Raw genomic sequence first — 14,682 nt, 5'->3', positions numbered from 1 at the left:
ATTATGTCCTTATAAACGGTGAGTAGTGATGTCATCAGTTATAAACGGTGAGTTCTGATGTAATTTCTGTCACATGACTCACTAAAATTTGTGTATTATAATTAATAAAGTACCCCCAGTTGTAAAATAGAGTATATTATAAGTTACCTCGGAGTTCCATGACTTGTATAAAACCACTCGACCTTCGGCCTTGTACTTTTATATGGTCATGAAACTCCTCGGTAACTTGTAATATCCTTATATTTTACAAGCGGGGGTACTTTATTCACTATATATATCTTATCCTCTGCTTTCTTTCCTCCCTAAGTTTCACATATAAACATAACAAAACCTATTACAATATTAATGTGCATTTATCATTAGCAGGTTTCATTTTATGGAATCTCTCTGTACAGACTATGAGCAAACTTAGGGGGCTGTTCCTGCTGAATTGTGCTTAGTACAGGGAATACTTATGCTACCATAGTTTTATGGGATCTCTCTGTACAGACTATGAGCAAACTTAGGGGACTGTTCCTGCTGAATTGTGCTTAGTACAGGGGAATACCTATGCTGCCATAGTTTTATGGGATCTCTCTGTACAGACTATGAGTAAACTTAGGGGGCTGTTCCTGCTGAATTGTGCTTAGTACAGGGAATACCTATGCTGCCATAGTTTTATGGGATCTCTCTGTACAGACTATGAGCAAACTTAGGGGACTGTTCCTGCTGAATTGTGCTTAGTACAGGGAATACCTATGCTGCCATAGTTTTATGGGATCTCTCTGTACAGACTATGAGCAAACTGTATCATGATGTATCATCAAGCAGGAGGAAATTCATTATATATTCCCCTATTAATATAAACACTGTTTCCCCAGATTACGGACTTGATTTCAATCACAGCGAATCTTTTCTCCAAACAACCACGTTCCTACCAGAAGATTTCACCTACCTGCCCAACCAATCTTGCCCCGAGCGACTCCCATCTATGAGTAAGTCCATTCACCTTGTTCTCAATGTAACATGCCCTCTGCTTGATTTGACCGTGCCAACCCTCCTGGCTGCGGCAAAACTGCCTCTGACCTCTCATAACTGTTATGTCTGTAACTTAGTTGATGTACGGCTACTGCGTCTTTAAAAATAATGCATTCCTATGGAATTATGTTGGAACACAATCCGTTATTCGTCTGGACTACTGCCTCTTATGAACCAATCAGAGGATGTGTATCATTGTTTGAACTGCATTAGATCAGTAAAAGCTTAAAGGGGAACTCTTCCCTAATCTGTCTGGCTTTGACAGACGGAGGTCTGGTGGCTAGGGTAGTGCTGGATATAAATACAGCTCTGACCCAGTAAGGGATACTGTCATAGGAAAACATGTTTATTTTTTCAAAACGCATCAGTTAATAGTGCTGCTCCAGCAGAATTCTGAACTGAAATCTGTTTTTCAAAAGAGCAAAAGGGATTTTTTTTATATTTAATTTTGAAATCTGACATGGGGCTACACATATTGGCAGTTTCCCAGGTGCCCCAGTCATGTGACTTGTGCTCTGATAAACTTCAGTCACTCTTTACTGCTGTACTGCAAGTTGGAGTGATATCACCCCCTCCCTTCCCTCCCCAGCAGCCTAACAACAGAACAATGGGAAGGTAACCAGATAGCAGCTCCCTAACACAAGATAACAGCTGCCTGGTAGATCTAAGAACAGCACTCAATAGTAAAATCCAGGTCCCACTGAGGCACATTCAGCAGTTCCATCCTAAAGTGCTGGCTCTTTCTGAAAGCACATGACCAGGCAAATTTACATGAGATGCACCTACACACCAATATTACAACTAAACACACTTGTTGGGTTAGGAATTATTTTATATGGTAAGAGTTATTTATTCGCAGAAACAAAAATGGAAATAAATAGACATAAAAACGACACCATAAAAATCATGACAAAATCCTTAAAGGAGCAGTAACATCAATTAAAAAAAACAAAACAAATTTGTTAGTATACAAAAAAACCCCCAAAAAAACACAAAGACAAATGAAACTTTGAAATCGCTAAGTCTTTATTAAGAAATAACTTACCGACACTCCTATTAATAAATAACTTCAGAAAAGGCAATCCATCGTGTGCCGCTCAATTTCTCCTCCCTGCCTTCCTTATAGGAGATAGCCAAGATGTAGGTCATGGTTAGAAGAGACTGTGCTGAGTCTGAACAATGCCAATAAATTTCCAGCACTGCGCAATAACCAGCCAAGTCCCCTCGCTATCCTCCCACACCCTGGTTGTCACCTACCGGTATTATACCGGTACAAATGATGGCTGATCGCAATGTTATTAATAGGGAAAAAAGAAAAATATATAGGAAGGCTGGTATTTTTTTCCAGAAAAGGTGGCAACCCTAGCTGGCACAGAATCGGCTCTTTTAGAAAGAACAAGTGACAAATTGATAAGTGAGTTTTTATGGTTATTTCAACCATATACATTGGGGACACATTCCTTAGTACATACGTGTCCCGTTGTGCTCTGCTACGTTCTCTGTGTATGTTCTAATATTGCCTTTTGTCCCATTCAGAAGGGCAAATGGAAGTGAACATGAGCGAGATTCAGATGAGCGATGTCCGGCAGATGTTCGCCAGTGATAGAATTCAGATGGGGGGCCACTGGAAGCCTAGTGACTGCATTCCACGGTGGAAGGTAAGGCTTTGTTCTACAGTGAAGCTTTTTTTTTTTTTATGCCCCATTTTGGGTTAAACTTCCCCTTTATGTAACAAAATGCAGCGTTGGATTTAATATGGGCTTGGGGCCAGGTGGCTAGCAGCAGCCGTGTGTAATGTAATGCTGGAGAGCAGCGCTGCTAGGAAGCTGATATTGGATCCCGTGGTATGGACACCAGCTGCTGCCATAGAGAATAGACCAGTGTTCAGGAAGCTCAGAGCCAGTCTGACCTTAGGTTCAGGGCTTTGGCTGGTGACTAATCTGCACACTTTGCCTCGGGATCTATTAGCACAATCAAGAACCAGGAAGTGTTCCGTGGAAGAGTGAGCACACGTTATGCAATACAGCACTCTTGTTCCAAGAAGCCTCTCCCATGCCCAAAACAGAATTTATATTTAATGGTATTGCCTTCCACTCTCTGAAGTTTCTCAACCTGTAGTCATAGTAAAATCTACATGGCTTTTTAAGACCACTAAAGGAATCCCTTCTGTTCCACTGGATCCAGGGTCGGACTGGGTCCGTGGAACCCCGGGAAAAAACCCAGTAGCCCCCCGGGCCCCCATCGGCCCAGACCCTCTCCCCTAATTAGTGTGGCGCTCTTTGTGCATGCTTGCAGCTGCTGGGTAGCAGTCCCGGTGGGCCCTCAATGCTCCAGTCCGACCCTGACTGGATCACTTTGATCTCTAGATCACCTACAGTTGGGTGGCCAAAGATGCACCGATAATATCGTACAAAACTAATTTTTATACGATATTCGGTGTGAGTATGGCGGGAGACAAGTCAACCAATATCAGCAGAAGACTTGGATATCAGTCGGCTCGTCTATCGGGCTGGCCGGAAAATTTTGATGGGGCGCCTTTGAAGGCACCCAAACTAGAGTCCTGCACGGAACCAATTTCTAAGACCCCGAACCCGCAGCCGGCGACCCGAACCGCAACCCGCATATTTACTCAATTTGATCCACAACCCACCGACCACCATCAAACAGGAAGTGATGGTGCTGCAAACCGGAAGTGACGTCATCAAAAGTGGGTGGGGACACAAACAGGTTTCGTAAAACTTTAAAAGGAGTAAAATATAGACAATATTACATAAGCTAAGAAACTTAGATGAGACCCGCAACCCGACCCGCGGGTATATCCGCACCTGAAAATCCTCCCCTCATTCCGCAGGGTGCCTGCTTTTTTTGTGGGTAACCCGCGGGTACGCGACCCGCTGCAGGACTCTAACCCGAACATTTGCCATTGTTAGTGCTGAATCATCAGATACTGGTAGAATTCTATTGTTTCTATATGTACAGTATATCTGACAATTCAGCTCTACACTTGTGTATTGAAACAATCTTTCTTGGAAACATCTTTTCCAGGAAAGATCGTAATTATTACGTCTATGGGCACCTTTACAAAGGTTACATCTCTAATATGGCTAAAGGAAGTCTTTATAAAGTGCTTCTGGATGGGAAGAGACATCTAAAGCATACAAATATTTCCCGTTTATGCAAAACTAGGCTTGTAGACAATTAGAAGCACTAGGAAAGTACAAGCAAAAAGATTTTGGAATAGCAACATCTTCGTATACAAAACAAGCTGTTATCCCCCTCATGTTACTGTTTGTGTGCATTGTACTTGTTTTGTTTGTGTTTACACTTTCTTAAGAGATCTTCTCTCGTTCAAGGTGGCGATTCTCATCCCGTTCCGAAATCGGCACGAGCATCTCCCTGTTCTTTTCAAGCACCTGATACCAATGCTTCAGAGACAGCGCCTGCAGTTTGCCTTTTATATAATAGAGCAGGTACGTAAAATACACCCCATCTCCATAGTCTTGCATTTGTTTCATCTCTCCTATTTGATTGTTACCCCCATCGACAAGACCTGCAGTACTTCCACATTAAAACTGGCCATTAGTGCAGCAAATACAGCTTTTAGGGTTAGCAGTGGGGGCACTTTGCATAATAGCATGCCATTCACCCAAATATTTCCTTTTTACATAGGCGGGCAACCAGCCTTTCAACCGTGCCATGTTGTTCAATGTCGGCTTTTTAGAAGCAATGAAAGACCTTGATTGGGACTGTCTGATATTCCACGATGTGGATCACATACCGGAAAACGATCGGAATTATTATGGCTGCGAGCACATGCCAAGGCACTTTGCTGCCAAGCTCGATAAGTACATGTACCTGTAAGTTGAAGAATTTAACATCAAATAGGAACTGGAGACTGATATAGAGAAGGTTTTCTTTCCTTTTAGGTTGAAGCTGTTGTTTTCAGCCAGAGATTGCCATGAATAGCCTAATACAAAGGGACTAATGCATTACAGTTAGGTTTGCCACCATTTCTGGAAAAAAATACCGGCCTTCCTATATTTTTATGGGTTTTCCCTATAAATAACATTGGCATCAAGCAACATTTTTACCGGCCAGGTCAGTAAAATACCAGCCAGGTGGCAACCCTAATTACAGTTAGTAAACACAGTAATACTATTTAGGGCAGAGACACACACTCAGATTCGGGAAGCGACAAATCTCCTCTTCTTCGTTGTGAGTAATCTCCCCGATCTGCCTTCTACCCGGCAGGAGGCAGTTCGGGGAGATTAGTAGCCCTGAAGTAGAGGCAATTTATCGCCGGGCGACTAAATCTCCCCGAATCTGAGCATGTGTCTTTTCCGAAGGCTTCAGCCACTTATTGTGATTGGTATTTGCATACGCCTCCCTGGTTCCTCTGACCTCCCGACACCACATTGTTTTATTCTGTTCTACTCTATGGGAGAGCAGGTTCCATAATGACAAAAAACATTCTTAGGTGTGTGCTATACTTGTGACTCGTCCCTTTTGTTCCCACTGACTGGTCAACTCTTCTGGTTGTATGAATAGTCTCATGTGGGTGCAGAAAAGAACGTAGTGAGAAATCAACTGGATTCAGGTTTCCGGAAGGTTGACGTCCTGATTCCTGGAACCAGTCTGGTGATGTCAATGCAGGGTAAACCAATCTCCTCATTTTGGGTCAAAGCTGCCCTTGCTAACTACCCCTTCATCACCTCTGCTACTGTGGTGGGTTGTCGGGAATTCTTTTTTGCAACTTTTTTTTTAATATATAGAGGCAGCCGAGGGACCCAACACTCTAGGCATAGGCCCCCAGGTTTCTATATCTGTGGCATAACTAGATGTTACCAGGCCCCGCAGCAAATTAAAATTTGGGGCTCAAAAACATTGATAAATTGACCTATTTTACCAAGATCTATTACTATTACTCCTAATTACGGTCTTACTGGGCCCTCTACATTCCCTCTACATTCCTGTAGTTCCGCCCCTAGTCTATACAGAAAATATGGCCCTGCCTGCAAGGAACTATCTGCATCCACTAGGCCTTGGCAAGAGGGATATACAGTATCTACTTCTAAGGCCGACCCCTTTTCTGGGTAATGTTATCAGCCTGCTGGGGTGAGGCTTAGTCTGCTGTCAAAGGTTTACCAGCTGGTGAAATACCATCTTGGTGCTTACACTACCATCTTCTTGGCTCGAGCTTTCCAAAAACGGCATTAAAGAAAGTGGCTTTTCCCATGTCCCAAACCCCTTATAAAAGTTTTTGGTCCCCTAACTCAAGCAACTCGGGGGACCTAATGTCCATCCCCATGCACTGGCTACACAATTAAATGGTTAAGAGAATTAGGGGAATGTGGGGAGAGCAGAGACATCTAGGAAGTGCTGAATGGAAAGTGAAAGTAATTGCTTGCCCCGCCTCTATGCCTAAGGCATAGAGGAGGAGCAGGCAATATTTGATTGACAGCTGAGATTTTTAAATGAGCTTACAACAGCTATGAATGCTTTAATAAAAAAAAAGAAATTGGATTTCATGTTTAATTTGAAAAGGACTTTTATTATATAGCTTTTTATGTCTGGGTGACAGGTCCACTTTAAATCATTGATGTCGCAATGCACCCAGGTATGAGCAGTGCCACTTCTATACTACTTGTTACCCATTATTCTATTTGTGTGTGTATAACAAAGCAGTGCAGGCAAAGCTACGAGACGCGCCTCCCATAAACACACCTCTTCTTTTTCTTTTGGTGGACAGACTGCCATACAACGAGTTCTTTGGTGGAGTGAGCGGTTTAACAGTGGAACAGTTCCGGAAAATCAACGGTTTTCCCAATGCTTTCTGGGGTTGGGGAGGAGAAGACGATGACCTTTGGAACAGGTAATAAGATAAGCAAAGGCTTTTATGGGCCCTGTGGCTCAGGTCGCTACCTGTAGTATTAATTGAGAGTTGGTGAATTTAGTTGATTATCACTGGGAACCCTCACTGCCACATTCAGCAGCTGTTTACCAATAATACCCATGACCTACAGGAGATTACAATAAAGGTCTATAGAATTACTAGCTTTTTTTTTCATCTGCCTGATGAGCTGGAAATTCTAAGCATTTTGCTGCTAAAAATGCCCGACCAATCTGAACTGCTGTATTTATTTACCTTTTTAGTAGTCATAGTAAAATAAATATATTCCGGCCTTGTTATGCTGCTCAGTGACCAATAGGAGCTGAGTTATGTGCCTCCAACAGGGAACATTCGCTTCATACAGTAATGGGGGGGCAGATGATACAAGAGGCATAAAGAATGTGGCCAAACAATCTATTCATAAGCTTTTTAAACTGGCTAAGCCTCAACCCTCTGTGTATTACAAGCAAATAGTTTCTCTTTTTATTTGCTTTGAGTGTTTAACAATGCTTGTTCTTTGTATGCCCTTTACATTCCCGACATAGAAGAGCTAGTTCGCCTTTAAATTAACTTTTAGTGGATGTAGTGGTGTTCTTCTATTATTATTCCTTTATGATTTTTTTTTTTTAAATGATTTATCAGCTCTCCAGTTTGGAATTAAATCGATTATCTAGTTGCTAGGAACCAGGCAGTAGCAACCAGGCAGTAGTTTGAATTGGGAGACCGGAAGATGAATAGGAGAGGGTCTGAATAGAGAGATACGTAATAAAATGTTACAATAATTGTAACAAAGCAATAGTTCTTTGGTTGCTGGGGTCTCTGACCCCCTACCCCACTTTCATTTAAAAAGTTTCTAAGACACTTAAAGGGATACTGTCATGGTTTTTTTTCAAAATGCATCAGTTAATAGTGCTGCTCCAGCAGAATCTGAAATCCATTTTTCAAAAGACCAAACAGATTTTTTTTATATTCAACTTTGAAATCTGACAAAGGGCTAGACATATTGTCAGTTTCCCAGCTGCCCCAGTCATGACTAACTTCAGTCACTCTTTACTGCTGTACTGCAAGCTGGAGTGATATCACCCCCCCCCCCGGCAGCCAAACAACAGAACAATGGGAAGGTAACCAGATAGCAGCTCCCTAACACAAGATAACAGCTGCCTGGTAGATCTAAGAACAGCACTCAATAGTAAAATCCAAGTCCCACTGAGATTGAGTAGGAGAAACAACAGCCTGCCAGAAATTAGATCCATACTAAAGTACAGGCACAAGTCACATGACAGGAGGCAGCTGAGGAAACTGACAATATGTCTAGCCCCATGTCAGATTTCAAAATTAAATATAAAAAAAAATATGTTTGCTCTTTTGAGAAATGTATTTCAGTGCAGATTTCTGCTGGATCAGCACTATTAACTGATGTGTTTTGAAAAAAACATGTTTTCCCATGACAGTATCCCTTTAAGGTTCAGCACAGTAATTTTAACTCTTAGCATTCCTCTCTCTACCTTACAGGGTGCAATACGCAGGCTACAACGTGACACGGCCAGAGGGAGATCTCGGAAAATATAAATCTATCCCCCACCATCATCGGGGTGAAGTTCAGTTCCTGGGAAGGTGAGCACGCCCTGGGTTAATAGAGGGCATGGATTTTATTTATTTTTAACTCATCGATCTGTTCAAAGGTCATTTTATTTATTTTCTGCCTGAATAGCAAGAAAGTCTCAGGTGGAGCTGTGCACATACAGCCCTTGGCAATGGTCTCTGGAGGCCAAGCTCTCTCTTGCTTTACACTGCTTGATAATAATAGTTCCTAACACTGTCCCTGCCCCTATTAGGGTAAGGGCACACGGAAAGGAGGAAACTTCGGGCGACTTCGGAAAACGAAGCGATGCGAGTGCCATCCCGCTGGCGATTTTTCATTATAGCCGGCGGGAAGGTATGGGAAGGCAGTTCGGGGAGATTGTTGCCCCGAAGAAGAGCAGATTTGTCGCCGGGGAGACTAATCTCCCAGAATCTGCCCGTGTGTCCTTACGCTAAGGCATTAAAGGGGTGGTTCACCTACACACAATCAGATTCAGGGAGATTAGGGCGCTGGGCGACTAATCTCCCCGAATCTGACCGTGTGTCTCTGCCCTAAAGTTAACTTTTACTATGTTATAGAATGACTTATTCTAAGCAACTTTTCAATTGGTCTTCATTTGTTCCTTTTTTATAGTTTTTGAATTATTTGCCTTTTACTTCTGACTCTTTCCAGCTTTCAAATTGGAGTCATTGACCCCATCTAAAAAAACAAAAACAAATGCTCTGTAAGGGCAGAGGCAGACGAGAAAATTCATGGAGATTAGTTGCCCGTGTGTCCTTACAGTTGAGCAGCAGTATCTACTGTTATGGGCAGACACTCCTAACTAGGGATGCACCGAATCCAGGATTCAGCCTTTCTCAGCAGGATTCGGGCGAATCTTTCTGCCCGGCCGAACCGAATCCTAATTTGCATATGCAAATTAGCGGCGGGGAGGGAAATCGCGTGACTTTTTGTCACAAAACAAGGAAGTAAAAAATGTTTTCCTCTTCCCACCCCTAATTTGCATATGCAAATTATCTGCCAAATCTTTCATGAAGGATTCGGGGGTTCGGCAAATATAGACCCCAAGATCCCTCAGCCATGCCCCTGAGTATTTTCCTGCTCTCCTCTGGCCACTCCCAAATTTTATTTATTTTTGTGACCCACCTCTTCCCAATCTGCACCTTGTTGTGTCCTGACAGTCCCCCAAGATTTTCATACCTGAGCCACCCCGCTCTAAATGAGTGCACACATCATAAGGGCTAGGACAGCATGGGTATGTCACATAGTTTATCCAAAAACCTTTCTTTACCCTGTGGAATGATTGGTCTATGTATGATTGTACTCAATAAATCTTTAAAAAAAAAAAATAAAAAATATTGGTCCCACATTACAAATAATAATGGCACCAGTTAAACCCCTTTGCCTTCGCACTTTGGCACGGCTGAGCTGCTGACATTTATATTTTCCAACCATTTGTGATAAGATTGAGCTCTGAGCGTTCAACAGAGATAAGTCCCGTCCCCTCCCTCGCTCAGTCTCTGTAGTATTTACGTAGAATTGCCCAACCCTGGCAGGGTCCGGCCTTGAGACCAAGTCGTGGCTTGTCTGGAATGGAATCTTTTTAGGCGCATGATGTTTCTTTGCTTTTACAGTCAAAGCCTGAATGTCATGTTTGTAATGAAATTTCTTTTATCACGTGACACAATAGATTTGTTTAGCAATAGTTCATGGAGCCTTAGTAGTTGCGGCCATCATGGGGCCCCACACTATATAGCAGTGATCCTCAACCAGTAGCTTGTGAGTAACATGTTGCTCTCCAACCCCTCGGATGTTGCTCCCAGTGGCCTCAAAGCAGGTGCTAATTTTTGAATTCCAGGCTTGGAGGCAAGTTTTGGTTGCATAAAAATCAGGTGCACTGCCAAACAGAGCCTCAATGTAGGTTGACAATCCACACAGGGGCTACCAAATGGCCAATCACAGCACTTATTTTGGACCCCAGGAACATTTATTATGCTTGTGTTGCTCCCCAACTCCTTTTTCTTCTGAATGTTGCTCACGGGTTCAAAAGGTTGGGGATCCCTTCTATATAGCATACAGGGGCCAACTTTTCAAGGGAACCTGTGATATTAGTCTACTTCTCGCTTGGGCGAGTCCCTGCCATTCACTTAATCACTAATAGATTGACCCAAACACACCCACAACCCAATGAATTCCCACCCATTCCACATAAGCTCTGCCTTTTTTCAGTCTGCTAATCCGCTGCAGCTTTATGGAAACTTATATCTTAGCCTTTAAAACATGGCAGCCATCAGGGTGTTGTTGGTGCTGCAGCCTGAAGAAAAAATCTATATTTTGCATAGTTACACTTTTACTGTAGTATGCAGCCAGAAACTGACTATTGTGGGCAATTTGTATATTTTAAAGGAACAGTTCAGTGTAAAAATAAAAACTGGGTAAATAGATAGGCCCTGCAAAATAAAAAATGCTTCTAATATAGTTAGTTAGCCAAAAATGTAATGTATAAAGGCTGAATTGAATGGATGTCAAACATAACAGAACATTACTTCCTGCTTTTCAGTCTTGCTTTTCAGCTCTCTAACTCTGAGTTAGTCAGCGACTTTAAGGGGGCCCACATGGGACATAACTGTTCAGTGAGTTTGCAATTGATCCTGATTGGTTACTGCCTGGTAACCAATCAGTGGAAACCAAGAGAGCTGCAAAGCAGGAAGTAGAGTTCTGGCTATTATGTTACACATCCAGTCACTCCAGTCTTTATACATTACATTTTTGGCTAACTAACTATATTAGAAACATTTTTAAACTTTTTAATAAATAATCTGAGCAGCAGAAGTCGACTGTGGTCCGGTTATGTGCCAGCCTTTTTTTGTTTAATATGCTTTACCTATAAATACACACTGAGCCCTGGTACCATCTTGACTTATTTTTCCATTGATTCCTTACACTGCCCTTGGCCGGAACACCGGTGCTACAGTACATTTTCCAACTTTACTATCGTGCTCATTCCCGGGCCCAAGGGATCCCTGAATAAAAGAACCCCAGCCTGTGAAAAGTGCAAGGGGTACATATCAATTGGGTTTCGCTGGTTTGCCTAACAAAGGTGCGTTCTTTTATTCCCGCCAGGTATGCATTACTACGAAGATCCAAAGAAAGGCAAACTATGGACGGCCTCAGTAACTTGAACTATTCTCCAAATATCACCTACGAAACCTTCTATAAGAACATAACGGTTCATTTGATGCCGGAGCTGGCTCTGGTGAACGATTATTAGGCACAGCAGAGACCTTGAAGCGCCTGCAACATCCTTTTTTTGCCAAGAAAAAGAGCGAAACGTTTTTCAAAATGAACGAAAACAAAGAAAAGGATCGCCGTCGAGCAACAAGGAGAATTAAACTTCGTGGAAGACTTGAGTGGGCCAGTTGCTGCTTTATATTTTTTTATTTTTTGTTTTATTATTCCACTTATTTTGTGTTCAAGTCAAATACGTGGGAAAACACAAATTTCTGTGATCTTGCTTGGTCCGCCTGTAGCCACCCAGAGCTACATTTTAATCTTCTTGGACTGCAACGGGGGAAAAAAAAAGGAGATCCATTCGGCAACTCAATCAAATGTCGATCAAATGTCATCGTTTAAAGGAAGGAAAAAAAACATTGAAGATATTTTTTTTTAATTTCCTGCTCAAAATATATAGATATATATATATATAAATGTATAAATATTTATCACTTCTTAAAGGAGTGTCGGTGTAAATATAAGCTATGAAAGTTCTTTATTTTCTGTTTACAGGTAACAAACTTAAAATGGATGTTTACATATCGGTTCGTTAAGAAATGCTGGTCTTAGATGAAAATGAATTCGTAATTTATAACTGAAGTTGCCTTTGTGTCAACCACGGGAATCTCCATTCTTATTTTACTGTAATGCATATTTTTTGTTTTTCATGAAGCAAGTATTTAAGCAACAGATTAGGCTTTTGATGCACGTGGAGGGTTTTGACCACCATGTGTGCTCTTTGGTCTTAACACAGGCTCAAAATTCTACTATATGACGGCAGTGGGGCGATCTCAGGCTAGTAGGGGATTTGGACCCTGTTTTTAGACCTATGGCGTTCCAAAAGCCTTGCCAAGATGGCGTGAGTATTGAAGCGGGACAGTCAGATGTGAACAGTGACATTATTGAGTTGTTTCAATGCGTGAGTTCACAACTCTGTCATGATATATACATATATAGGAATAATTATGGAACTCTTGGTGGCTTCTAATGTTCATGGAACTCCTTGGTGGTTCCTTATGGTCATGGAACTCCTTGGTGTCTTCTAATGACCATGGAACTCCTTATTGTTTCCTAATGGTCATGGAACTCTTTTTTGGTTCCTAATGGTCATGGATGCTTTGGAAAACCTCTAATAGTCATGGAACACCAAGGTGACCTCTAATAGTCATGGAACACCACGGTGGCCTCTAATAGTCATGGAACACCAAGGTGACCTCTAATAGTTATGACACACCAAGGTGACCTCTAATAGTCATGGAACACCAAGGTGACCTCTAATAGTCATGGAACACCAAGGTGGCCTCTAATAGTCATGGAACACCAAGGTGGCCTCTAATAGTCATGGAACACCAAGGTGGCCTCTAATAGTTATGACACACCAAGGTGACCTCTAATAGTCATGGAACACCAAGGTGACCTCTAATAGTCATGGAACACCAAGGTGACCTCTAATAGTCATGACACACCAAGGGGATTTCATATTTTACACCCGGGTACATTATCTTATGTTAGATAATACACAAGTTGCAGTGAGCCATATGACACATATATCATCACTAATCACCAATTAGAACGGATGACTTCACTAAGCTCCATATTAATGGCTCTTGTATATTATCTGTAGATTAGGGGTCCACATGGTCGATAATGCCTTAAAGGGAATAAAATCCCTTTTTTCTAAGTAGACTTTCACATGCATTTGTTTTTCCTAAAATAATGGGGGCGTAACAGAAGAATGCCATCTTTGCATATTTATGCATGAGTGGGGGTTGCTGTATTTTTTTTTCTTTGCAGTGAAGTTCTCCGTAACTGGGAAGCACCACTAGCAGTCAAATACAAGACAGGTGATCTGGACAGCAGGTGGAGACTGCCTCGGTAAAGAAATGAAATAGACCAAGTCTCACTTGTGTTCAATGTAAATAGGCAGAAAAAGTTATTTGCACCCAATACTCCATGCCATATTTCATTCATATTTTGGGGAAATTCATAGAAACTTTGCCTTATAAACAAGATATGCCTTCCCTACATTCTCCCCATCTTATCATAGATAGGATTAGTTATTTGTACCACCACTTCCCTTCTTAATTTGGTATTGGCACACTCCAATCTATAATCTAGAGTTGCCAACATCTCCAGGTAGCCAGTCCATCTGGGGAAACTCTCATCCCAAGGTCATTCTTATCTTGTCTTCAGTCAAGTGTTGTAGAATAGAGGTGACCAGTCCTGAACCCCATCTCTTGCTGTCTTTGAACAGGGAGAAGTGAAGGCTTTGTTAGCGCTGAGTTCCCTGGGATATAAGGTTTGCTTAAATTCTCTGCTTCTTTTATCATTTGGACATTTCCGTGGAATTCTACTGTGGTTGACAGTCAAAGTATTTTTGTTTTCCATATTTTACTCTGTTGCCTTTAACTTGAATGGATTTTGTGGCAAAGCGTGTTTTTGATTTTTTCTTGGCTAATATTTGTACCCTCTGAATTGGGACATATCAACTGTACTCATTTCTTTTTGCTTCTGTAACATGTCTTCTAGCTGGAGAACTGTCCTTGGTATTATGAATCTTTCCGTGGTGCCAAAGCACAGGCAAACCTCCAAAAGCTTGACTTAAAACAAAGGTTATTAATCCAGGGCTTATAAAGAAGCCTCTCTTCATCAGAATCAAGATTGATGGCTGACTATCCGATGAACAGAGTTGTGAGGAAGTCAACTATTTCTGCCAGGGAGTAAGAGGCCATAATCAGTCTCTTATATGAAAGCGCTAGCCGCTAAAATGTTCATTTTCTCTTTTCAAATTTGTAAGGAATCTGTTGTGATTGCTTTTTGGTCTTTAGGGTGATGGCACACAGTCCGATTCAGGGAGATTCGTCGCTCAGCGACAAATCTCCTCTTCTTCAGGCGACTAATCTCCCGAAATGCCTTCTTG

General features: G+C 41.9%; 1 protein-coding gene across 2 annotated transcripts in view; it reads left to right on the top strand.

Moving 5' to 3' along the window:
- LOC108702589 (beta-1,4-galactosyltransferase 5) overlaps positions 1-14,183 on the top strand; it is a 34,055-nt gene extending 19,872 nt beyond the window's left edge. The window contains exons 3-10 of one of the 2 annotated variants that reach the window (XR_005964820.1): positions 861-974; positions 2,554-2,675; positions 4,371-4,487; positions 4,687-4,874; positions 6,767-6,889; positions 8,420-8,521; positions 11,613-13,058; positions 13,204-14,183. Coding sequence is in view for 1 of the 2 variants with exons in the window: in XM_018238159.2 (XP_018093648.1) it covers positions 861-974; positions 2,554-2,675; positions 4,371-4,487; positions 4,687-4,874; positions 6,767-6,889; positions 8,420-8,521; positions 11,613-11,760 (914 nt within the window). In the remaining variant the exon portion in view is untranslated. Of the gene's footprint in view, positions 1-860; positions 975-2,553; positions 2,676-4,370; positions 4,488-4,686; positions 4,875-6,766; positions 6,890-8,419; positions 8,522-11,612 lie in introns of both variants that reach the window. The other variant, XM_018238159.2, reaches the window with a different exon arrangement.
- The last annotated feature ends 499 nt before the right edge of the window (positions 14,184-14,682 follow it).

Source organism: Xenopus laevis, chromosome 9_10S, assembly GCF_017654675.1.
Source record: "Xenopus laevis strain J_2021 chromosome 9_10S, Xenopus_laevis_v10.1, whole genome shotgun sequence".
NCBI classification, from domain to species: domain Eukaryota; kingdom Metazoa; phylum Chordata; class Amphibia; order Anura; family Pipidae; genus Xenopus; species Xenopus laevis.
This window is presented reverse-complemented; position numbering and strand designations above follow the sequence as displayed.